Genomic DNA, 27,015 nt, shown 5'->3' on the forward strand with positions numbered 1-27,015 from the left:
GACTTGTTTCTGTCTCATACATGTAGTGCCTCTTCTCAGCAAACTAAATTGATGATCATTTAATAGTAGAGTAGTCAAATAATTAGTGTTTTTTGCCTTCATGTGTATACTACCTACTCCCCACAAGACAACCATTTTCTTTGTATATCTTAGAGGGCTGACTGTGATTTTAGTGAAGTAAATAATAGACCCCAATGGTGGATTTCATCTTGCTGTCAGATACATATGCGCCACTCCCTGGCGGGCTTTATCAGTGATTAACATTGATCCTATAAAAACAAATTGCTTTCATATGCAGCCTGCCTCATCACTCCACCTCCAATGGTATCTGCTTTCTGTCTGCAGTTGCAATGTTTGACTATGATAACTATGATAAAAGTCAAATAAATAATAGCCAGAGCAATAGATTTTACTGGGTCTACTTTGTTTCATTGAAAGCTCATTTCACTGAATTTGAATTCATCCTGACCAAATTGCTGAAAGCTCAAATTACTGAAAACTCATTTCTCCGAATCTCATTTCACTGAAGTGAGTACTGGGACTGTGTAGAGTACTGTAAGGCAAGTAAAAGGTATATGCCCTTTTCTCCACTGTAGTGCGATCCTGGAGTTAGTATATATAGTTAGGGGAGTGTTGGGTCACAGCTCCCCACATTGGGGGTGTGGGTGGCATAGCCCCCCACTTAGTTTGGGTATATATTGTTTTCTGGAAAGATTTAGTCATTGGTGTTGTAAGTATGCATGTCTATGGTTTAAAATGTATTGTTTTGAAGCTTTCAGTGAAATATAATAGAAAGCCAAACTAGGTGAGGCGGGGGCTACACCCCCCCTAACTATATATACTAACTCCAGGCTCGCACTACAGTGGGGAAAAGGGCATATACCTTTTACTTGCTTCACAGTACTCTACACAGTGCCAGTACTTCACTTCATTGAAATGAGATTTGGTGAAATGAGTTTTCAGTAATTTGAGCTTTCAGCGATTTGGTCAGGGTGAATTCAAATTCAGTGAAATGAACTTTCAATTAAACACAGTAGACTTGTTTTACTATGTTCTAAGGCATGTACACTCTTTTTTTTTTTTTTTCCCTGACTATCTATATTAACAGTCATTTAACAGTGATCAGGTAGGTGCCCTTTGCTTTTAGAGAGAGCCTGCCTCTCACTGCTAGAGATAGCTTTGTTATGTGCACCACTACTGTTTAACTGTGAAGAAGGTGAAAGAAGTAATAGCCCGTATTACTTTTTTCAGCTTGTTGGTCTAAGTTGCACAAACTGACTCTCCTTGAAAAGCAGTATCACTAACTGCTGTTTGTAATGTAATTGTCATTTGTTTTTACAGTCTGCATCCTCAGTTCCCACCCCTTGATGCATTCACTCCAGTAGAGCTCTGATGGATTGTACTTTTAACTTCCAATGATAAAGTCAAGTTATAGCCTCACATTTGAAACAAATGTTCATATCTCTGGAGCCATGAGGCACACTAAGGAAATGTACATGGCAAACTATTCAGCATAAACAAATCTTTACATGGACATTGTTCTTTAGATTCTAGGTCTTAAACTGGATTTTGTAAGTCATAATAAACACAATAAATATTAATTGTGTAATGTTTAGTAAACAACTTATAATCTCTCACTAGCAACTCATGCTACATGTATAATGTCAGCAGCATTTTGAGTATTTATCTGTGAGCTTTTATTATGAGGCTAAGTAGTTATGCCTGTCTTACAGATTTGCTGAGATACTTAGGAAAATGTGAAAATTATGAAGATATAAATTGTATAAACAGCAATTAATATCTCTTAAACAGCACATGACAGGGGTCAAATATCAGTGCACTTGTGCTGCACATCATGTAAGATTTAAGACGAAATCTTTCAGTGGCGTGCATGTAGCATGTATTTGAAATTGTTAATGGAAAATATGAACAGGCTGTATTAGATGCATAGCAGCATCAATAAGATGCAACTGCATAAGAACAGGGAGGCATTACTATGCTTTATTGAGCTAATTGTTTGACTGTAATCAAAGTGGAATAACTGATTGCCACAGTAACGTCTTTCAACTTTGAAGCCAGTTTTCAATTCAGGGCCGTTCAGTCTGGTATCATCTCAGCTCCTGGTGTGTTCACCAAGTGCATGTCTATGGTTGCAACTCATCAAAGACTGCAGGGAACCAATATCCTCCATTACATGGACAACTGTCTTTTCACTGTACTATAGCTAGATAACATGGCTGGCACATGAGGGTCTCAGCTTAAGCAATTTTCTTCCTTGATGTGGAAGCCTTGCAAAGTCTCAGTTGCTACCTGCTCAGGGACCTGCTTTTTATAGGCAGCAATTTGGACACCTCGGGACAGGATTCTTTCCCTCCAACAGCTGGTTAATTTAGTTCATTTGGCTCAGTTAGTTCCAGCAGAGACATGTCTCAGGGCTCAGTGCCTCTTGGTGACTAGTTATTTTTTAACTCTTTAAGCCAGTCTATGCTCAATGCCCCAGTAGATCTTCTTTCTCATGCAACTAAGAAATAAGTAATTTGTGGATTCCACTTTGTGAGGTTTGTAGACATAAACACCCTTTAGTCGAGAAACCCTTTCCAACTACAGTCTTCATAAGTTGTAGCAACAGTGAATGCATCATCTCTAGGGTTAGATTGTGGGACATTATGGAAAATGGATTATCCAGGGTACTTGGATGCTTCAGGAGACTCCTGACAAATGAAATGTTTTTTCCTGGGAACTCAGTGAACGTGTAGAACCAATTTCTGTTTCTTTTCCTATGTTTCCTTTGTCTCTTCCTCCATTTCTGAAATTTCTGATTCTATTCACTATTTTAATTAAAATCACACGTGAGGTTTTTATGGGTCACAGTTTTGTTCTTCTGACTTCTGTCATGCAGCCCTTTTTCACACTGTGTCCATCTGAATTCTTCTGTTGGATATCTTTTCACTCCTTACAGTATTACTGCTTAAGAAGTTCACTTTTTTGATTCATTTGTTTCTCAACACTTTTCTCAAGGTCACAAGTTTCAAGATGTGGACTGTTCAGTTCTTTAATTCCAATGATTCTTTTACAGGCTTTCTTAGGGACTTTGGTTTTAAATGACACCTGTCTTCATTTTTCTGTTCTTCCACAGTACATCTTGCTTTTTTGTGTGACTACATATCAGTTTCAGTTTTCTGTTTTACCGTTTGGTCTTTCTGCTGCCACAAGGATGTTCACAAAGTGCTTAGCTCCTGTCATTGCTTCTGTAGGCCTCAAGTTATTAATTTATTTCTTTATCTAGGTAATTTTCTCATTCAGGCTCCTACCAAAGAGCTCCTTCTGACTCCCTTGCAGTTTAGATATTCTGGGTAGTCTTGGGGTTCACACTTAAACTAAAGAATTCTTCCATAATTCCTTATTAGGATCGCATTTTTCGTATGATGCAGAATCTACACTTTGTTCTCTGGAAGAAAATTTGTCATTGACAGGATTCTTTTTTTAACCACTTACTTTCAGAACATTCTTTCCTTGCATATGACCTCTGCAAAAGAGATTTCCAGAGGTTTGGGCTACATGGCTTCATTGATTCCTGTGGTTTCTTATGCCAGACTCCATGTGAGAAAAAAAATCAATGGTTTTGGATGTGTGTCTGGATTCAGCAATACCACCTGTTAAACTTTTTCTTGACTTTCATCAGGAAGGAACTTTCAACCAGATTTCACTCAGCCAAGGAGTGTTTTTTCTGCTTTCTAACTCTTGCCAAGCTTGATTTACAAGTGCCATGGATGTGGCATGAGATATTTATTCCAGAGACATCAGCGTCCAAGGTATACGGTCCTAAAAGGAAAGAAAGGACAACATAAACATGAAGGAGATGAAGCCACTTATGTTAGACCTTCAGTCTCTGTTACCTCTGGACTCCGGTCCGATTAGAATCTTCACAGAACAGCACAATTATGGGCTATATTGACAATCAGGGGGTTCACCAGATCATATTGCCTTTACAGGTTGGCCTCAATATCTTGGGAAATAGCAATTCAGCATAAAATCTTTCTCTATGCACTGTACCTATTCTTATGAAGAAACAAGGTAGCCAATGTTTGAGTAGATCCAAAATAGACCCACTGATGCTAAATGGAGAGGTATTTCTGGATAGTGTCCATAGGGTCTGTATTAGTATTTCTGGATAGTGTCCATAGGGTCTGTATTAGAACATCGAAGTTTCAGGTCTTCGAATGTTCTAATATCGACACCTAGTAACCGAAAACTGGTAAGACCGAAAATTTAGAACATCAAATTTTTTCCTAGGGAAAAAATTTGCTGTTCCAAAACATATACACACAACACAAACACACCTAACAAAAAGCAATCCACACACATATACCTAAAATCTTACATCTAAACCTACACTAAACGGTACATACATCACTATCTACCCACTTACCTTAACCCAAACCCTAACCCTAAGGTCTGTCACTATCGCGCACACACACCTCACCTGTGCCCTAACCCTAACTCACCTATCCCACCCTAACCCTCACGTCGAAACATTCGCACACTTACCTGACCCATGCCTTAACCCTAACTCAGCTATCCCACCCTAACCCTCACGTCCACACAATCGCACACTTACCTGAACCCAACCGTACCTTTCCACCACAGAGCTGAAAATAGCAAAGTGACAGGAACGGACAACCAAATTATTTCCCTAGGAAAGAATTTGGTTATCTAAAACTTCGCTATTTTCAGCTTTTGGTTACTAGGTGTCGATATTAGAACATTTGAAGACCTGAAACTTCGATGTTCTAATATAGACCCCTCTCCATAGGTGGGGTTATTTCACAGATAGATCTTTTGTCTCCATACAAAACAGACATGTAGGGTTATTTTGTTTGACTGCCATGCTGTCAGGTGTAGAGAGTGGACACCATTACCTTTTCTTGAAAACTGGTGTTTCTTTATTCTTTTCTCTAAAAGTACTTATGAAGATCAAGAAGGACAAGCCAAAAATCTTAAGGGTAACTCCCTTTTGACTGAGGCAGAATTGATTCTCGTTTATCTTTCATCTGGCTAGGGGTAATAATCACAATGTACCTCACAAAATGGGCTTCCGCAGAACAAAGGCCTTTAATTCACCCTGGTCAATAGACTTTGAGTCTAAGTCTTTGTAAGACAGAATTTTGATTCCTTTTATGTACCAATTTTCTGAGGACATGCTTAAGGTTTTACAGGAGGCTCGAAGACCAAATACAAGGAAATTGTATATCTGTAAATGAAAGAGATTCCCCTTTGGTGCTTAAGAAGGAATCAGGAACCTTATCAAATGACCATTTAACTAAGAAAAGGCACCACAAAGACCACCGGGTTGTAAAATCCAGAAATCCAGTTTATTCCAAGACAACGGTTAAGACCAAACAGAAAGACAAACAATGAACATATACATAAATGCATTAAAATCCCCATGTTTTCATCCCTGTGGACTTCTTCAGATGTTTAATGACTTTTGAACATTTAGTCCTGAGTTTTTACCCCTTTGCGTGACACAACACCTACTCCAAAGACACTTGCCCAACATAGGACACCGAAAAGTACTTTCCCATTAAAAACACAGTTGTCAGCTTGTCTGCCTTTGGATCCAATACTTTAATCTTGATTTCAGGTCAAAAATTGTTTTGAAAAGTATCCTTAGACTACCATGAAGAGCTGTCCCTCATTATTAAGACTTGAAGTGAAAAAGCTTACCTTCTCCCCCTTGCTGCCTCTGCTTCGGTTAACTTTTATACTTGGAAGACAGGGCTTTTGGTGACTCTGACATCAGCTAAGTAGGTTTCAGAGTTGCAAGACTTGATGGTTATTCCTCCTTTCCTAATTTTTCATAACAATGGAGTTTCTTTCCATACTGATCCTTCCTTTATAAAGCCTGGGGATGTTAATTGTCTGTTCTTGAATCAGACCAATTAACTTGCATCTCTTTTTCCTTCTCTTCAGAAAAGCAGAGAGAGGATCCTACATTCCTTGGATGTAATATGCAACTTGCATTATAGTTGGACAAAATCAAGTCTGATCAGCTTTTTGCCTCTTTCCAGGGTTAAAAAGTGGTTGTTCCTGTTTCCAAGCAAACTGTTTCTAACTGGATATCCAAGGCTAGCTGTTTTTGCTACTCTTTTCATGGTAAACAGTTTCTGGTTCCAGTCAAGGCACAGTCCACTAGAGATGCTGCTTCTTCAGGGGCTTTCTTCATGGGTCTGGATTTTAGATTTGTTCTTGAAGCAGCTGCTTGGTCTTCCATTCACACTTTTACAAAACATTGCAAGAGTTGTGTTTTCTCTAGAGCTAGAACAAGGTTTGTTAGGTCAGTTTTACCAAGTCTTTTAGACCGTAACCCTGTTCAAGTTTCTTCCTATCATCTTAAGTAGTTTGGGGAATTTGCCATCAGTTAATAGTAGTGCAACATTGATCATGGCAGGGCATTGCACAGTTTTGTAAGAACATACCATAACAGTAGATGTCCAACTGGTCACTGCTGCAGTATTGTATCCCTCCCTCCCTCCTTCCCCTTTCATTTCTTTCTTTTTGTTGCGCTGAGGTGAGCTCTTTATCTTTTTCCACTTCTTTTTTTTACTTGTACATATGTATATAGTTATATGTACTTCTGTTTCAGCTCCCTATCTGGAGCAAGAAAGTCGTGAAGTGCTTTGCATATGTACACCCCTTTATGTATCTCTGCATCCATTGAGTTGAGATCATATGTCAGGCATAAAGTGCAAAGGCAGGGTGCCCATGCTTTTGTATGCTGTCTATACATACGGCTATCCTTAGTAGGACATCCCTCCAGTTAATAGTACTGCAGCAGTGAGCAGTAGTACATCTACTGTTACGGTAACTGAACTATTTGTGAGAAGTGGGGCATTCTTGGTAACACTTTAGATCCCTACCAAGCCTGAAACAGTCAACATGTTCCATTTCTGGTGTCCCACTGCTAAGACAGGTAGTTGCTAGTACTTTTTGGTAATCACCTTTTTGTATAATTTCTATCATTTCTTGACTCAAGTGCTGTATAAGTTGCAATTGTGTGCCATCAAATAAGTTGATATCTGAGAGCATAAGAGCACCATGGGGGCTTCATGATAACGAGACTCTGAAGGAGTTCCAAGTGCCACACTAACATGGTGCCTGATGTACACTGTCTTACTTGCTGCTAAGAATGAACCTCTTGTTACAGATCTATTGTTTATGGTAAGTAGTAGTTCTGCTTTTCTTGCTCTGCACAACAGACGTGGTCTGAGAGTTACATGTGTACTGTCTGATTTTGAGTTTAGAGAACCGAAGTGCATGACTCAGTAACCCATTTATGTCCAGGGGCTTGAATAAGAGGCACTCACCACTAGCCATGCTTGAGGGAATGTTAAGATGAGCCCAAGTCTACATGTAACACTTTCCTATTTCCAAGTGCACTTCAGCGGTTTGCATGTGTAGAATTTTTTTTTTTTTTTCTGAGCCTTTTCAGACTTCACTAGAAGGTGTTTTCCATAGGTTCATAGGTTTATACTAGGCTATCTGCCCTAAGGCATTTATAAGCCTAGCCCAAAGTTTTGTGGCTTACGCCACCCCTTATGTTAAAAAATACTGTGCCCATTAGTTTGTTGTGCCTCTGTCCAGCAGTGACACAGAGATGATTCCTGGGGTAAACCTACGATCTCCCATCCACCGGTCAAGATTTCTCTTGAACAGAGCCAGCGAGGTGCTCTGCCTCACATGGACTGGGATTCTATTCCACAGCATAGGGAGTCTCTGGGTGACAAATCTATCCCTCCAGCATGTCCTATTTATATCCGTGCTAAGGTTTAAGTCGCTTGCTCTAGTGGATCTGGTAGTTTTGGATTTTTTGAGGTGGAGCATGTCCATTAATTCCGGGTTGGACATGTCCTTGTATGTCAGGCACAGGTCACCTCTGAGCAGGCGGTATGCGACTGAATAGAGCTGGAGTTTCTTCAGTCTGGCAGCATATGACAGATTTTGGAGTCCCTTTATCCTTTTGGTGAGGAACTTTTTGGGTCTCTCCAATTGCTGCAGGTGTCGGGTGAGATACATCCCGAATGGGGCATTGTACTCGATCATTGGTCTGATAAGTGAAGAGTACAGGGGAACAATGACCTCACTTGATCTGGATGTGAATCCCTTCATGATCAGGTGGGCAATGTAGAAGGTCTTTCTAACCACTTTAGCAATGTGAGTGTCAAAAGAAAGGCCACTGTCAACCTGGGTCCCCAGGTCCCTGATAACCTCTTCTGTGCTTAATGGATTGCCACCTATATGGTAGCTTGGGGTTACCTTGTTTTTCCTGAAGGGTATGACTATACATTTTTTGGCATTGAACTTCAGGCCATGGCTCTGGCACCAGTTATCAGTTTCCGTGAGACCCCTCTGAAGAATATCTGTGTCCGATGTACTTTCCACTATGGCGCCCAGTTTGCAGTCATCTGCAAACTTTGTCAGCCATAGTCCTCCTATGTTTGCCTGTACTTCTGAGAAGTAGATGCCGAACAACAGGGGGCCAAGGACTGAGCCCTGTGGGACCCCACTTGTGACCGGCTTGGAGTCTGACATGCTACTGCTGTCATATATTCCATAAAGTGTGTTTGTTTGTTTTGCCTTTTCTCTAAAGGGTTGCATCATTTGTCCCAACATTTAAAAGAAAAGGAAAAGCCTCTTTATTCAAAGTGATTGCCTGTTGTATTCCTCTAGATATTTTGCAGATGGACAGCTTGCCAGAGTAGAATGTACACATTCTCAAAACCAAGTAATAAAAACATGAAGCGATCTTTCTTTGAGCTTTAAGTTCTGTCTACTCAAAGTAATGAGTGCTTTCGTCTAGCCAACTTCAGATGCAGTGTTTTTCCTTCCTAAGGAGCTAATCCAAAATAGGTAGCCTACATTTTTTTATTACATGTACCAACATTATTTCTTTGCTATATCTTCTTTTGTGTTGACCCGTTTTTGATAGAATGCATTAATTAGAAGAGCCTTCAAGCCAGATCCTTTTTCTACCAACAGTTTGCTCACAGCTCTTGAGTTATAGATCAGCAGAAGTGTGTGTGTGTGTGTGTGTGTGTGTGTGTGTGTGTGTGTGTGTGTGTGTGTGTGTGTGTGTGGTGGGGTCCTTGGGTATTTTTTATCTGTTTTTTATTTCTAGCGTTACCCACTGTTAACTGCTTGGAGTCTCCTTGTTTATTGTAAGAATGAGATGACTGTTATTCATCAGGGCTGAAAAAAATTACTACAGGAAGTAGCTTATTCATTAGATTGCACACAACTTTTCATTATTGGATATCTTGAAAGGATGCCATTTTTTGCTGACTTGTTGCTGCTTTATCTTGTTATGCAAAAAGGTATATCTCAAGCCACTGTGAGTAGAGCAGAATAATTGGTTGGCAAGTATGTGAGCGTGATGACCATCCTTTTGAGAAAAGGGCCATGTGGTTTTACAGTCCTGCCTAACTATTACAAATTCAGTAAATAAATACATTTAACAATCATAGCATACAAGCAGAAGCTGTGACCGTGTTTAAACGTGCTAAAATTCTGCAGTGATTTTGCAGTGACGACTTTGTGTTCTTTTGATTTTCCTTTAGAATACAATGAATGAGAATGCAACAGATCCCAAGCCGCTGCAAATGTCAAATTCCACAGTGGACAGAGGTATAAAGAGAGAGCTGTCACCAGACGGACATAATGCTGAATACAGTCAACAGGGGTAGGAGACGTCAGTATACATACATATATATATATACACAAACACACACACACACACACACACACATATGCTTTTGTGTGTCGACATTTGTGTGACTGAACAATTTTGCATGCTACTGTGTTTTATTTGTAGAAGGCAGTCTTTCTGTAAACCATATTAGGCCAGATCTTGTCAAACAGGTTGGCTGTCTTGAGTTAAGTAATGTTAGTAACCTTGACATTTTGGAAATGTAATGTTACTTTTGGTTTTATCTCTTTCTGGTCCAGTTAGTGTAAATGTTTCGGCATAAATGTATTCATAAAGTGTATACTTTTGTTACTGTACCTCAGTGATTTAGAACATTCTACTGAATCTGTTTTCATAGCTTCATATTGCAAGCCTGGCTCTTAACCAAAGATCAGATCACAATCAAGCCTTGTACCTTGCATCTGTGAAGTAAAGTCTTTACCCATTATGCTAAACTCACCCCTGTAATCATTGCTGTTTTTGTGTTGGCTTGCACATGTGCAAGCCAGCACAATAATTGTACTGTGGTTGTCAGGATCAAGACGTTTCAGTTTTCTCTTCATAAACACATTAATCTTCAAGGAATGTCGATTGCTACTCAGCTGTGTTAATTCAGGTGCTGAATTTTAGTGGCCAGCAGAGAGATGATGTACAGTGTCACAAAAATTGGATGGGGAAGTTTTGTTGATGATGAACAGCTTCAGTATTGCAAAATATCATGATTTCCATCACTTTTATGCATTTATTGCTCCTTAATTTTGAGTTTGATTTGCAACCGTTGGGTAAGAAAAAGTGTGCAGGGTTGTGACAGTTTGCTGCACCATATGCAGAGGAGTTGTAGCAGCTTTTGGCAAGCAACAAGGCTTCCTTAAATTTTTTGAAATTGGTGGGAGGTTGGCATAATCGTTAAGGTGGTTACCTTATAGACATAAGGTGCAGGGTTTGATTCTTACATGTGTAATTGGCTAGGCTTAAAAAATGGCAGACAAGGGCAGTTTGCTTAGTACTAATCTATGAACTTATGAAATAAATGTGCTTCTAATACCAGTTGTGAATTCAGTATACATTTTTTAAATTAATAGTAAACTGGTTACAGAATTTTACTTTGCTTGCAAGTGCAATGTAAACCACTTTTGAGAAGCAACAGTGCTTACTTAGGAAAACTCTCTCTTCATGCAGCTCTTGTGAAGGCATTGTAGTTTTCCATTTTATTTGACAGCAAAATGTGTAAGGAATTTGACACTCCTTGTTAAAGCAATGTAGGGCCAGATTCATGAACACCTACACTAAGTGTACACCATTCGGACTGAAAAGACAACACAAGCATTAACTCCCACCTCCTTCCTCCTAATTTTAGTTTTCCCACTGAATTTCTTGCCACCTTAAATATTGAGGGGGAATTGATAAAGATTACCACAGTTTGTAGACGACTACATGTACACTTGGTCTAATCTTTCTGAGTAAATAGCACAAAAACGTGGCAGGAATATTCTTGAATACAGATTGTGTACGTTAGTGTAGGCATTCATGAATCAAGCACATAATCTACGTCTAGCAAACAAGGCTTCCTTTTTAAAACCTGACAGTGCTTGTGAATCCAATCTAATTGTTTTAATCAAGGCAAAATAATTAATCTTAAGAAGTTTTAAGTTACTCCTGCTCGTCTCAGGTATAAGCAAAGGTGCCATGAGTTCTACTTCACTGTCAATTTTTTTGTTTCTTAGCTTTCATTGTGATTCACAACTGCAGAGTGTGAGGAAAAAGTTAGTGTGCATAAGCCTGACAGCTCATAATAGTGTATATAGCGAGCTTTAACTAATTTTGACAAGCAACACAGCCTCTTACTTGTCTTTACACCTTCTGGAAGCTATTAAAATACTAGCTTGATGTTTTACATTAGGTACCAGGCATAGATCAGTGTTTAAAAATGGGCCATCTGATTCATCTGCATGGTTGTTTTCCAGACTTCAGTGTAATTCTGGTAGGGGGAGACTACAATAGAATTTTAATAACTGTCTTAACTAACTGCACTGACAGTTTGCTTATGACCTTATTAAATATCTGGTATTTCAAAGTGACAGAATTATGCTCTCAAGTGGAAATTGGACACTTTGGGGCAGAGAAAAGGAACCCCTTATATTTCTTGTAGTACTTCTAACAAAACTTCTACTATGCAGTTTAAACCCCGTTATGAACCTTAAATTTAGCGAATTTAAATAATGATTATTCTGATTACTGCTGAGTTTACACCATTAAGAATTTATGAGACAAGTTTATGGTCATTCACAAAGAGTCTAAATGTACATGAATGAAGTGCTCTCCAGTGCAAGGAAGATCTTGAGTAGATCATTGTAGGTTTGCATCTTGCAATTACATGTAGTACAACAGATTGCAGACTTTTCAGATGTCTGAGTTTAGAAGTGTTTCATTATTGCTGAGTGGCAAGGATTGTGTTACTACATAGTAAAATTGTATTTACCTCAAGAAAAGCTGCAGGCAAGCTTATAGGTTTGTAGATGTATAAGTAATTACTAGGCTAACAACCCCAAGGAGCATGTTTAGGCTTAGCCATATTTTCCAAAGACAAGAATGAAACCCTGCTCTTTGTATCTGTAAGGGAAACACCTTAACCATTATGACAACCCCCATTTACTAAAAATAAATATCACTTATCTGTCCTCAGTATTAATGGATATTTCTGTTTATGTTTCATAGTTTCTCTTAAAACTGTAATTTTTGTAACAAAACAGTAATCGTTACAGACTGAATAACATCAAACGTGGATGAGACTTCTTGTTCTTCATATAATACTATTTAAGGCCAAACGTTTTAATCTATTAACAAATTGAGCTAAATCATATTTTACGGATTTCCCTGATTTGGAGCATTTGTCTTTCAATAACACAGTTTTTGCCTGATTTTTTCATTAAGAGGTAAATATCTGTTTACTGGGTACTTTCATAAAAGTCAAATATACAACTGGGAGTGTCACCAATAGTAACCTGCTGCCTCAAAGAAGAAAATAATTATACTAGATTCTCCCGGGAAGGTGAACGATCTCTTTTGATAATGGTGTGGGCAAACCTATCACTGCCATCAAAATGAATAGGAAATTGGAAAGAAAAAAACTGTTAGGTAAGCCTAATGCAAGGTATACCCTGCTAAAGGTTTTAATATAGAATGAATTTTAGCAAGCACTTTAGTCAGTAAACAGTGGGAAAACATTTTTTTAAGTAGGTGTGAATTTTTCACTTGAGCAAATTCCCCTTGATCAAATCAATCTCTATCCATGAGTAAAATGCAGTACCAATACAAAAGGTTTAGCATTTTATTCACAGTAGTTTCATCTCTGACTGGACTTCTTGCAATAATTTTTTTCAACAATTCCAGAGCTATTCAATATAGTGGGTGTGCAACAGATGAAGCATAGTGATTCTAAATTACCTGTGGTGTAGCTGTTTCCTTATACTGAATTTGAAGTGCATGTTGTGTAGCAACACATCTTCATGCCAAATGAGTACATGGACTATACATTCTGACTGTTACCTGATCCTACTAAATAGATAACATGTTTGTCGTAAGTACCTATAGGCCTGCACGCATTCACATGTGCACAGACACACACACATGTGCACGCCGGTATATTGTTGTATCTTTCCCAGCATTTTAAATTACTTTTTAATTTTTGGCAAGCAAGATCTGTAGAACAGCTATTACATGCTTCCCCCATCCTCTGAAATAAATAATTAGACAGATGGGCAGAAATAATATACTTGACACATTGGTCTGATTTACAGAGGTATTATTTTGAGATTTCTGTTCCCTCCAATGAGCAACACTGCTGTGATTAAAGACATTGGTTATATTTTCAGATTTTTTTTCAGAATGTTGGCAGTGATGGGTGTGTTTTAGGATTTTCTAAGTTATGGAGTGCCCACTGCTTGTGTATATGTGGATAAGACAGTGGAATTGTTTATTTTATTTATTGTTTGCGGGCTGCTGTGGCCTATTTTCAGTGAAAGACAACTGTGCCCGTTTAAATTTAAATTGTAATGTAACAGCGCATTTACCAAAACTGAAGTAAGTTGTAGAACAGAAACATCCATTTTTATTTTTTTTTTCTCTTTACTTTCAGCTGCGGACCTAAAGAGCCTCATCCAAATGAAGTAGAACCAAAGAGACTAAAGGAGACCCTCGTCGTAAATACTTACCATCATGTTGACTTCTGGTGTAAGACTTAATCTTTTTTTAATAGGCATCTTAATGCAAAGCAATACAGTTTAGTAACTTGTATTCTGGATTATGCGATTTAGTTAAATTGGCACTTTAATAGCTTATACTGTACATTGTCGTTTTGATAAGTAGGTTACCAGCCAAAAAGTAGTACCACAGTTTGCAGTTTTAGACAGCCATACATCTCAGTGAATATTTTTGGTGCAAGTCTTAAATTGCAAGTAACACATGCATAAGCTAGCTATCCAGTGGCTGTCTGATAGCATGTTGTCTGGGCGTTTGCATTAAAAGGCCACCCCCCCCTCCCCTGGATATCATATCAGTACGCTGATTGTCCTACAACTTGGCAAAATTAAAAAGCAGGAGAAGCCCTCGTACTCCTGAATTCCTTCCAGTTTTCATGGGTTATTCTTGTGGTTCAGAACAATCTTGTTTTTTCGTCTACTCCCTTCTGATTTAAGTTTATACACATTTGCAGGCTTTTGTTGTGAAACATTTGGAAAACGTTTGGAGAGCATTTTCCACTGTTGCTACTGCGAACATTTTTTTTTGTTTGTTTACCTATGTATTTATGTTGTGGATAGCGGGTTGAAACTTTAATCTTAACTAAATTTATTAATAAAATCTGGCTTCCATTCTGTAAGGAATTTACTGGCTTTTCAGTTTTTACCAAATGATTGAGGAGACTATGCAAAAGTTTGAAGAAGATTTTATTGTATGCATTACTTTATTTGCTTGGTTTTATTGTCTGGGGAAGTTGATTTTGGGCATAGCATATTCACAGTTGAGATGTATGAAGAAATGCAAGAGTAGAAGCTGAATGCTTAAGACCTTATGAATAATAAGCAAGCAGAGTTGTCATATGGCATCAGCCTATATGTTTCTGAATTGAGCTTAGGAGTAGCTTAAATATGTAGCATTTTCAAAATGGTAACCTTAATCTTTTAAATGAACACAGCCATCCAAATCAAGTAGTAATGTTCCGTTTTTGTGTCTTGCATGTAATTTAGATATTCTGTATTTATATTCTGAGCTCATTATGTGCATGCAAGCCCCAGGTTGTGATAAATATGAAAAAAAAACAACAGGAGGAAGAGTATATGAAAGAGTCAGAGATAGTTGATGAGGAAGATAACTTTGGTATAATGTCATGAGTGATGGGATGGCTATTATAGAAGATGGGATGCAGGAATTAAAGCTGAGTGGGTGAAGAAGAAGACTGGGATGAAGAAACAGAGGAGATGAGAGAATTGAAAAAAGCCATTAGTTATACAGCATTTTGCAAATGCTACTAGGAAAACAAAATCTGTTTAACTACTTGCTCACTACCATGGAAGACTTGAGTGATGCTTGGGCTGCTGGCGAGTGTCACATGAGCCTTATTGATAGGACATTTGTAGTTTCTGTCTCTTTAAGCAGCTGAATATTAACAAACTGCTATAGATGATCTTAAAACGATTTTTTTGGAGGGGTGGGAGTACAAGTATTACTTAAAGTTGTACAGTTTTTGTTTTACTGTGCTTGCATCACAGATATTTAAAACCACCAGAATGTCCTAAAAACTAAGTTAGAAAACTAGGGTTTTATTACAGAGCTGTTATAAAAAATTGGTCTTAATTCGATAGCTGTCACAATTTAAAATAAAATTGTAAGAATGGTAAAACTATATCCTTTACCATCATTTTAAAGTAGAAAATAGGAGACATTTGTTTCTTCGAGTGATACTGAAGTGATTTGGTCATCAGACCTAAGGGATGGTACCTCAGGAGCAAATACTCTATCCTTTTTCAGAAGCTGAAAACCAACACCTCAGGAAAGTTCTGCTTATTCAGTTGTAATCATTTTTCTTTGTATCTGAAAAGTTTTTGACTGAATCTTCACTGAAGCCCAATAAAGTGCCACTGAAGAGTAGGTAATCCTTGAGACACTCCAAGGCTGAGGGTTCATGAGCAGCCTTATATCACAGGTACTTGACTTTTTTGGAGGATTTTTCCCCTTCCTACATCATCCTACTGCTCCTTACCCAGTGCTCCATGTCCATTGCTGGGTCTGTCAGTCACCTTCTTAACTCCTGCACTGTCTTCAGTAGGGCTGGAGCCAATGCAGAATTTGAGGGCATACAGGGGATCTGGCCATTCACATCCACCTGCGGGGAAGACAGTTCTGTTTTATGACCTTCCCCTCCCTTTGGTCCCTTATGTCACATCCACGGAGTAGTTGTGCAGCGGGGACATGGGGCAGATCATTCTGCTGCCATAGAGGCTCAGTTTTATCCCCACCCTATTTGTTCCTTTGACTCTTGTCTCCTGTTGTGATGTCCCCAGCTTTTACCAGGGATCGTTGCAGGAAATGTCCATTAAACCATCTACCCAAAAGGGATGGTAACACTCATTCCTTCCTGACAGTCTGTCATATGCTTGGGCTACTAACTGAACCTGGGTTGCCTGTGTTCAGTAATACTTTGAAATGTTGGGAACTGCTAGAGCAAGGTCTGAAACATACAGACTGAATGGCTAAAAATGTCAAGTCTAAGATGGCCATTTCCCAGAATATTCCCTTTTCACCAAAGTATGGTGGTCTTGGAGTTGGTATGTATAAGTTCTGGGGGTCAGAGGAGCTTGCTCCCCTGTAAAAAAGTTTAAAAGAAAAGGTCAATGTTTAAGATTTTCTCCTCTTTTTTTTTTCTGTCTGTCATCACTCAATATTACAAGTTCTGAATTTCAGAAAAGAGCTTTCTACACTTGTTGGCAGGAAATAAGTCATCAAAAGTAGACAAAGACAACCGGGGATCCATCTTGAAATGAAAATGTATATTAAAATGCAAACACTAACATTTTTCCTTCATTTTACGCTTCTCGTTTCACATTCCCCCATTTGATGCTGTGAAGAATCACTCAAGTCATGTATTTTTTTATGAATGGGCAATGGCCAGAGGTCTTCAAATGGGTAGACACCCTTTACCTTGCTATTAGATATTCTTCACATACCGTTTCCTTCTGTCCCTGGCATGCACAATGGCTATGCGTTTGTTTCACAACTATAGTCTTATTAGCAATTAAAACATGTCTGTGTTTTGATGGAGTAAAAAAAAACAGCTTGAATAATTTTCACTCACATATTTCCCCTGAAACAAAGTTTTGTAAAATTTACTAAAATCTTGCAACACTTCATTTTCAGTATGCTCTGCACTATAACTTCTAACTAATGTAGTCATTGACAATGATTCAGCTTTATTCATTTGAGTGCTTTTTAATTTAATGCTTTTTCTAGATTCCAGAAGTTTAGGAATCAAAGCCATTCACATGAACAAAATAAATATTAATAATGAAATTGTAATGGCAATTAGCATAAAGAATTTCAGAATATCTCTTCCCCATCCAGAAAAAAGGATTGGTTAACCTCCTGACTGAGAACTGGTGGCTTCTTTAGCATGAGACAGTTCAGCAACTTTCTAAATAATCTCTAGGTGATTAAAAATGGCAAAAGTTTCATCAGGAATAAATGAGCAGCACTCTGTCTTCATGAACGTGCATGTACCCCCTCAGAAGCAAGGGCAGAGTTGAGTACCATTCTGTTCTGTGGCTACACACAGCGTATGGTGGTCACCGCAAGAGTGATCAGATGTATTGATTCCAAAGTAGCATTGCTTGATAGTTCCGAAACCTTGGATAATCTGTGCAGTTCCCAGATAGACTTTACTGCCCCATGTTCCTGTTCCAGAAATAACACCATCACCAAGATCTATGCCAGCTAGTCTTCTAAAAACACCATCAGCAAGATTCATGCCAGCTAGTCCTCTAAAAGAAGTCTTTTTTTAACAGAGTGATACACCCAAGAAGCATCTGTTTTCCCTACTGGGCTTGGAATTTTTTTTTTGTATCTCTGTTCCAACAGACATTATGAATCTTTCAATCAGGTAAAATAGCTGTTATGTCCTATAGCTTGGAGTAACACGAAGTATATAGCAACAACCTGACCAGACTGTTGGTAACCAGGGATATGCTTTTTTCCACAAATGTGGTAGTATTCATTTAATGCAGTTATACCCAACCCTTCAGCTCCATCATAAATTTTCCAAGTGAAGTTGCAAATGCTGTTTCTAACAAAAAGTGTTCCATTTTTAAGGTAGCAAATATGTCTTTTACCAGTTATTGACAGTTGAAGTGGTACTATTGAAAAGGGGGTTGTTGTGTTTAATATTATTATTTTTTAGTGAGGAAAAATAGTGCAGAATTCTGAATGGAGTTCTGTACCAGTCACTGGTATTTTTTTCCTGTGTAGAAATATATTTTTAAACACACTTTTATTGTATTATCACTTGTGACGTAGGCAATTTTACATTTATACAAAAGTAATCAAATTATTAACAAATTAACATCAACACACATTATACTTCGCATGTATTGCTATACATCATATAACTTAAGCAACATTCATAAATTAATCAGTTCCTGACCCCTTTTTTTAAACCAGAAACATCTTTATTAAGCCATCACTTATGACATAAGCAATCATGCATTTATATAAATGAAAACAAACCACAACAACACAATCCTAGTTGCAAGGATTTTACATCAAAAACCATACTGACACACTCCCAGTTGCAGACATTATACATCACTTATAATCTACCCAATCATTTTCAGTCATAGTTGCAAGGATTTTACATCAAAAACCATACTGACTCACTCCCAGTTGCAGACATTATACATCACTTATAATCTACCCAATCATTTTCAGTCAAACATTACATAGCTCATTTAAGTCCTGCCTTCTTTTAAACCTCATTGTTCCTGCAATTCCCATTTTTTCCTATATAGTTTGCTCCTACCCTTTTCTAAAGATCTCAATTCCAGTTGTTTCATCTCTTTTACTATATTCACCATTTCTAATATAGTTGGCTTAGATTCTGATTTCCATTTTCTAGTAATTGCTTTTTTTGTCAGCCACCATAATTAGACACAGTAAGGCAGTACCATGTGTAGGCAATTCCAATTCTGTATCATAATTCAGAAAAATCTTCTCCCTCATCACACCAATCCGCTCACCCCACATTACAGACAGTGCATCCCACAGGGAATCCTTAAAGTCTGCCAACCCACTGCACCCCCAGAAAATATGTTCCCAAGTACTTCTTTCTTCCCTGTTACACCTCCAGCATTTGCTGTCTACCTGAGGGAAAAATTCTCTGGAGTCTACTTGGGGTATAAAAATAGCTATGTAAACATTTCCAAGCAAAAATCCTAAATCTTTTAGATTTTGTTGCATATTTGGGAGACGTACATATACCTCTCATTGTTTCTTTGTGAATTACTTATCCAGTCTCTCTTCCCAATCCTTTCTAAACTCCTTTGACTGATTTTTATAGTTATCATGCAATATTCTATATGCTCTGCTAATTATTCCTGTTTTAATGACAGCTTCTGATGTTCACCCTGTTTCACTGTTGCAGTCCTAACAAATGGGTTATCCAGCCCCCAGTAGCCCTTGATCCAAAGGTAAGGGGATATGACGTTGGCTGCTGTTGCTTGTATAGGAAGTCAGTATCCTTGATACAAAAGGAGGCAGCTGACATCACTTCCTCAGTCTTCTTTGCCAGAGAGCCCAAAGCAGAAGCTTTTTTGCGCAAGTGCCGGTTGGCCGTTTACCTTTTTGACTTCCGACTACAAAAGTTGAAGTCATCTACAGCCAAGTACCCTGTTGGGGATCCTCTTTTTCTTGCCTTAACGAATGTCAGAAAAAGTTAATAATTGTCTTGCCTGTGGAAAGCAGATTCCCCGTAGAAGTTTTCATTCTTACTGCATTATTTTTTTAGGTCTTGACCACGACATTCCTAACTGTGATCTCTGTGCTTCATTTAATCCTCGTACTGTTCATCGTCGGATTAAGTGTTTAGGTAAGCACTTTGGAGTTTGGCCTAAGTTCGTCGGTATGGCGTCTGCTGGTCTTCAGGCTTTGGATGTTCTTAAGAAGTGTAAGGACAGACTGAAACAGGCTTCAGAGGGTCAAATCTACCGACGACGTTAAGTTGGTCGTCAGTCCGGCGGTAGTCAGTGAGGTGCTTTTGCAGCCCCTGCAGTCCGCAGATTTACCTCTGCAGGCTTCTGGTGAGACTGTTTCAGAGTCCTCCATGCCTCCGGCTTCCATTTTGTCAGCCTGATCTTAAGCAGGCTCCAGCTTCCGAGGCCTCCATTTTTTGTTCTGACAGCAGGCACATATCGACGACCTCCTCAGTAGCCAAGCCCCCTGAGTCATTCCGACTTTCAGGTAAATCCTCTAGTCACAAGCCTGTGAAGAAACAGGCTCCAGCTGCTTCTCGTTCCCCTCCTTCTCAGATGGTTAAAATGTGTAATGATCTTTTGACTCTTATTAGGGGCTCACAGCCTCCTCCCTTCAAAAGATGCAGGGTTTTCTCTCCAAAAGCTTTATCTTTTTCAGGTACTGAGACTTCCAGCATTTCTGCTGATGAAGAGGAATTTTCTCAGGTTTTTTTCTCTTTTTGAGGAACCTGATGCAGAGGAATCCATTCCTTCTGCTTCCCCTCTTTTGGTGATACTTTGAATACTCTTAGGGAGCATTTTAAATGGGGAAAGTCAAGACTGCCCTCAGTCTTAGAAAAGGATTAGAGAATTTTTTAATTTACCTCAGAACAAGCCTCTGGCTATTCCCCCTGTGTTGGAGGTGGTGGATGATGTTTTTCTGGAAAATTCCTCGACTCCAAATTCTGTTCCTCCTGCTCCCAGGAAACTTGAGAGGTACTCCAGAGTTCCTGATTCTCATTTGTTTCTTTATCGTAGTCCTCTGGCTGCCCAGAGGTTATTTCTCAAGGACCTAAAGGGGTTAAGGCTACTGTTACCAGAAATCCTGTTCCTTCTGATAGAGAATGTAGGAATCTAGACAGGTGGGGAAAAAAGATTTATACCTCTGCCACTCTTGCTGTTAGGTCTACCAATTGCCTTTTTCTTATGCTCAAGTATCAGCAGCATACCTTGGAGGTTAAGTCAAATATTTCCAGTGTGCCTCTCTTGGCAGAGAATAAAGATATGCAGGATTTATTGAATTCTGTCAGTCTTGTTAACAAGCATTCATTGCACTGTGGTTTTGATGTTCTTGAAGCTTCCTGCAGGGCTGCAGCTACTGGATCTGTTATCAGGAGGCATGCTTGGCTCAGGGAACAGCCCCTTCCAGAGCCTGTCACGGGCAAGCTTTTAGATGTACCTTTACACAAGGACAGTCTTTTTGGCAGTAAAGCGGTGGAGGTGCTCAAGAAGATGGATGATAAGGCCAAGTCCATGCAAACAGTTAAAGACTTTCTGCAAGTTCAACCTCCTCGCTTTTGCAGGAACTACCCTTCTAAGAGTTGGATGTTTCCTGATGCAAGCAGACAGAACCGTTCTAGGACCAGAGGTTATAAATTTGCAAGGGGTCATGGGACTACCGCTCAAAGGACCAAACAATGGCATGATTCCACTTCTAAGTTGGGAAGTTCTAAGCCTGCATCTCAGTCCAAGCATTCTCAATGACTTTGTCCAACTTCTGCTTGTTCCTGCTTGCTCAGAGTTTTGTTTAGGGGTAAGGTTGGCCATTTTTGCAAAGGTCTGAGCCACCATCACGGATGACAAATGGGTACTCAGAACTGTATCCCTAGGACACAAGTTTTCTTTCTACACATTTCCTGTGCACAGAGGATTCCCAGACACTCCTTCAAATCAAATAGCAGAAGTAGAAAAGCAAATTTGGTCTCTGTTGCATCTGGGGGCAATAGAGTCAGTTCCTGCTCAGCAGGTAGGCCAAGGCTTCTATTGCAGACTTTTCTTGGTGCCAAAAAAATAAGGCATCTGGCGGCCTATCCTAGATCAATTCATTCAGAACTCTTTCTTGGTGATTCCAAAGTTCAAATTGCTCACTCTTTATCAGTTGCTACCGATGTTGGACAAGGACTCTTGGCTGGTAACTTTGGATCTCAAAGAAGCTTATCTGCACATCCCTATCAGGGAAAGCGGCAGGCAGTTCCTTCGCTTCAGAGTGGGCAAGCAACATTATCAATTCTCTGCGCTGCCCTTTGGCTTATCTACTGCTCCCAGTGTTTTTACAAAGTGCATGGCTCCAGTCATTGCCTTTTGCAGGCAGAAGAAAATTCAGATTTATCCTTACTTGGACGACTGTCTGATTCAAGCAAAGTCTCGGGAACAGCTGTTAAAGGATTTGAAATTTGTAAAGAGACTTCTCTCTTCCCCTGGGTTACACTCTCAACAAGCAAAAGTCAAAAATGGTACCATCCAAGGAGATAACATTCCTGGGAGCGAGTCTGAACACAGCCACCCAGATGATATATCTCACCCAGGAGAAGCAGACAACTCTTTTTCAGTTTACTTCAAGGACTTTGCAAGCCTGTCCCAGCTTCCTGCAAGGAAATTCCTACAAGCTCTGGGATTCATGGCCTCTTGTATTCTCGATTCCATATGCAAAGCTGCATATGAGGAAATTGCAATGGTATCTCAAGAACCTTTGGTGTCAACACACACAGGACCTGGATGTGATTATTCCTCTGCTTCCTTGTCTGCAGAGAGAGTTTCTATGGTGGGCGACAGTCTGTTTGCAAAACAAGGGCATGCCTTTCCGTCCACCTCCTGCAATTCAAGTTCTGACCACAGACTCATCGGACTACGCATGGGGAGCTCACCTGGATGACAGATGCATACAGGGACATTGGAATGCCTAGCAGATGCACTTGCACATAAACCTGAAGGAATTCATTGCAGTTCACCAGGCCTTACTGGCTTTCAGGCATCTTATTTCGCCTGGAACTCTGCTGGTCAGGACAGACAACAACACAGTCATGTGGTACATCAACAAACAGGGAGGGACTTATTCTTACCCCTTGTGCAGACAGAGCATGATTCTATTGTCCACAGCAGCATCATTGGGCCTACATCTTCTAGCTCAGTTTCTTCCAGGGATATTCAGTGTTTTGGCGGACTAGTTCAGCAAACAAACCCTGGATCCTCACGAGTGGCAGCTGAACAGAACAGTCTTTTACAGCATCATTCAGTGTTGGGGCACTCTTTAGGTGGATATTTTCTCCTCCCTGGACAACCACCCTCTGCCACATTTTTGCACCAGACAGCATCACAGCAAAACCTGGAAAGTGGATGCTCTGTCTTTCCCTTGGTCAAATCTTTCAGTTTATGCCTTCCCTCCTCTTCCTCTTCTTCCCAGAGTATTGTTGACGATCAGGGACGAAAGACCAAATACTATTCTCATAGCTCCAGACTGGCCCATGCAGTATTGGTATCCTCTGCTTCGCAGTCTCTCCCAATTTCCTTCGTGGCATCTTCCTCTGAAATCAGATCTTTAGGTACAGGAAGGGGGGAAAATTCTGCATCCTCATCTTCAGACTCTCCATTTGGCAGCATGGCTCATTGTATGAATCAATCTACTTCTTCTTCCCTTTCCCAGCAGGTGATTGACGTACGTCGTGAGGCTAGAAGGCCTAGCACTAGAAAGTCCTATGCTGGCAAATGGGAAAGATTCTCTCTTTGCATGCAGGAAAAAGAGGAATCTTCTTCTCAGCCTGCTCTTCCTCTGATCCTGGAATACTTGACTGAATTGCTTCAAAGTGGACTTTCCTTTTCTTCTATCAAGATCCACGCTTCAGCTATTTCTGCTTGCTGTTCTTTTGAACAGCCCATGTTCTCTCATCCCCTGATGAAAATGTTTCTCAGAGGTGCTAGCAATTTAAAACCTCCCAGAAGAGCACCTACTCTGGCCTAGGGCCTTAATTTTGTGTTGGAGAAGCTCACTCTTCCTCCTTTTGAGCCAGCTGCCACTTTAAACTTAAAGTTTCTCCCTTGGAAAACTGCATTCCTTTTCGCTATTTCTTCAGCAAGAAGAGTCTCAGAACTGCAGGCTTTGATGGCTGTGGAGCCTTTTGTCATCTTCCATGCAGATCGTGTCTCCCTGAGGACTAATCCCTCTTTTATGCCGAAGGTGGTTTCTAGCCTGACTCTTAATCAGTCCATACACCTTCCTACTTTCTTTCCTAATCCTCAAAATAGAGATGAAAGGATCCTGCATTCTCTTGATGTACACAGACAGCCCAGATTCTACCTGGACAGGATTAAAGATATTCGGAAATCAGCTCAGCTATTGGTCAGCTTTGCTCCTGGAGCTCAGGGTAAAGCTATTTCTAAGCAAACCATTTCTAAATGGATTGCACACACTATTACCTTTTGTTATTCATTTCATGGCAAGGTTCCTCCTTAAGGAGTGAGGACCCACTCTACAAGAGCAGCCTCCACTTGTGCAGCTTTTTTGAGGGGTGTCCATACTAAGGACATTTTAGAGGCTGCCACATGGTCTTCTGTACACACTTTTACAAAGCACTATAATTTGCCTTTGTTTTCTAGATCCAGGGTGGGGTTTGCCACTGCTATTCTGCAGGGCATTCTCTCCAATCCTTGATTAGGTTGGTGCCTCCTCCCTCTTCTCTGGGCTTTGGTAATCAACCCATTGGCTAGGACTGCAACAGTGAAACACGGTAAACATAGTACAGTTGTGTATACTTACCATAAATGTAGATGTTCGAGTGCATTCACTGTTGCAGTCCTGGTTTCCCTCCCTCCTTCCCCCCGTTTTGGTATTCTCCTGCTCTCCTTTCTTAAGGTGCAGGCTTTATTTGGTTTAGTTTACCAAAGATGCTTTGTATTTTGTCTAAGCATTGTTTACTTGGGGGCCCCTGACATTTGTGGCAAGAAAGACTGAGGAAGTGACGTCGGCTGCCTCCTTTTGTATCAAGGATACTGACGTCCTATACAACTGACTGCAGCCAACATTCTATCCTAATCGGCCTTTGGTATTCAGGCCGATCGAGGGCTACCGGAGGACAGATAACCCATTTGTTAGGACTGCAACTGTAAATACACTCTAACATCTACATTTATGGTAAGTGTACACAACTGTACTTTCTAGAGTCTACTAAAAACTCTACCAGAGCAGGTCTTTCATTTAGGACCCCCCCCATTTTTCTCTCTCTTTGTCTATACTCTGGTATCAATGCTTACTAGGGAAGGCAGTCTCTAACCAGCAGTCCAAATAAATTCTTGGCCTGTTGCTTTTCTGTTACCTTTCCCTGTAGCTATTTGCTCCTAATACCTTTGTTCCTTTGCCAGTTTCCTCCATTAAATTCCAGTCCCCTCTTGCCTATTGTCTGTATCCCTAATTGCAGTCCTTTGTGTGCACAAACCCAACCGTTACTAATGTTGAGAGTCATGGCATATGTGTATAAGGCAGCAGAAAAAGCATTGAATTGAAATCCCCTGCTTTCACTTCCAGATTTGATATGTATGGAAGAGTGAAAAAGTCTTCAGTCTTTGTTCGCTGATGCAACGGTGTCCCTGTATTTGTTTTTTTGGTCTGGTTCAGTCTGCAATAGGCTGTGCTGGTTTACAAGGGATGACATTGATGGCATCTCAGCTGCACTCATCATGCAGGATGTCTTCTTGACATTAGACACATGGATCCAGGTGGACAATCCTTCACATAGGATGGCAGGAGTACTTGTAAGCAAAACCAAATAGGCTCCTTTCCATCTGGGGCATAAGGAATGCTTTCAAGAGAAGGATTTAGTGTGGATGAAATTTCCTGGCTGCAGGTCATGATGATTACTCGCTGTAGGCTGTTTTAGATGATCAAAAACAGTCTTAGTGCCGCAAAACAGAACATTGAGACTAGTAATACAGAAAAAAACAGATTTATCTACATTTTGTAACTCCAGATTTTTAAGGAGAGGTTTAGCAGGCATTCTCATGGGTCTGCCCATGAGAATTTCATGAGGGGATAACTTCCTAGTTGCACTTACTGCACTTCGCAGACTAAACAAAACTAAAAGTAAAGGTATTGCGTTTTGATATTCAAAGTTTTGCTGACTTGTTGTATTGCTGGACTAGTAAAATGTGTATCTTGTTCTGACTGAATACAACCAGGACCACCAAAACTTGCTATTAATTCCTGAAGGAGCTTGTTATTTACAGTGTTTACATAATTTTTTGGAGAAGGATAAGCTTCTACCCCTCCAGATAAAGTACCAACAATGACAAGTACATACTTAAAACTTCTGTGTTTGTGGAAGTTCAGTAAAGGACCACTAAATGGGAGGGCTGCTTCTGCTCCAGGATCAAGATTTATCCTAAAATAAGCTAAAGGCTGAAAACCATTTCTCAGTTGTGCTGATAATTATAATACTACTTCATTTCTTTCACAACAAAACAAGAAAAATATTTTAGAGTAGTCTGATAATCCACTTGCAGGAGGGTTTGAAAGTATGTTTTTTTTCATTGAATGTTTGAAGCTTATTCATGGCAATCATGTCATAGTAGAGGTTCAGCGGTATCTTTCTTTAGTAATTCTAGTAAAGGTTTTACTTATTCTGCAAAGTTAGAAATCCATTGTTGACAATTTAGTCCCAGAAAAGCCTGTAACTGATGTAATGTAGTGGTGCTAGTGCTACCTGGTCATAGGTGTGTACTAGGCTAATGGCCCTGGAGCTTTTACAAGCCTAGTCCATAGACGTGCCCTGGCATTGTGCCACCCGACATTGGTTCCCAGTGCCTTTGTCAAGTAGAGCCACTGGATGATCCCCGGGGTGAACTTTCTATTTCCCATCCACTCATCAAGATTTCTGTTAAAGAGGGCCAATCAGGTCCTCTGCTTGACATGTATGGGAAATCTATTCCAGAGCATGGGTAGTCTCTGGGTTATGAACCTGTCCCTCCAGCATGTTCTGTTCTCACTTATAAACAACTTCACTCATATAACTCCAAGTATGTAAATATTGTAAATATTACAGTATCTCTATTGTCAGCACAACTGCTTTCTTTTATTTACCTTTTTAACTATAACATACATATGCATGCCAACTGCCCGCCTTCTAATGTAAAATAACAACTGAAACCTTAAATCCTTCCACTTCTCAGTCGATCTTACTGTGCAGAATGGAAATACCTGTAACCTGTCTTGCTATTACCTGTTTACTAAGT

General features: G+C 39.7%; 1 protein-coding gene across 1 annotated transcript in view; it reads left to right on the forward strand.

The window, feature by feature from the left end:
* Window positions 1-27,015, forward strand: part of PRDM11 (PR/SET domain 11) — a 598,061-nt gene that overhangs the window by 108,510 nt on the left and 462,536 nt on the right. The window contains exons 3-4 of the mRNA XM_044082559.1: window positions 9,618-9,739; window positions 13,881-13,975. Of these exons, the coding sequence (XP_043938494.1) occupies window positions 9,624-9,739; window positions 13,881-13,975 (211 nt within the window). The 5' untranslated portion in view covers window positions 9,618-9,623. The remainder of the gene's footprint in view (window positions 1-9,617; window positions 9,740-13,880; window positions 13,976-27,015) is intronic.

This window comes from Protopterus annectens, chromosome 9.part0, assembly GCF_019279795.1.
Source record: "Protopterus annectens isolate FY-2018-M chromosome 9.part0, PAN1.0, whole genome shotgun sequence".
NCBI classification, from domain to species: domain Eukaryota; kingdom Metazoa; phylum Chordata; order Ceratodontiformes; family Protopteridae; genus Protopterus; species Protopterus annectens.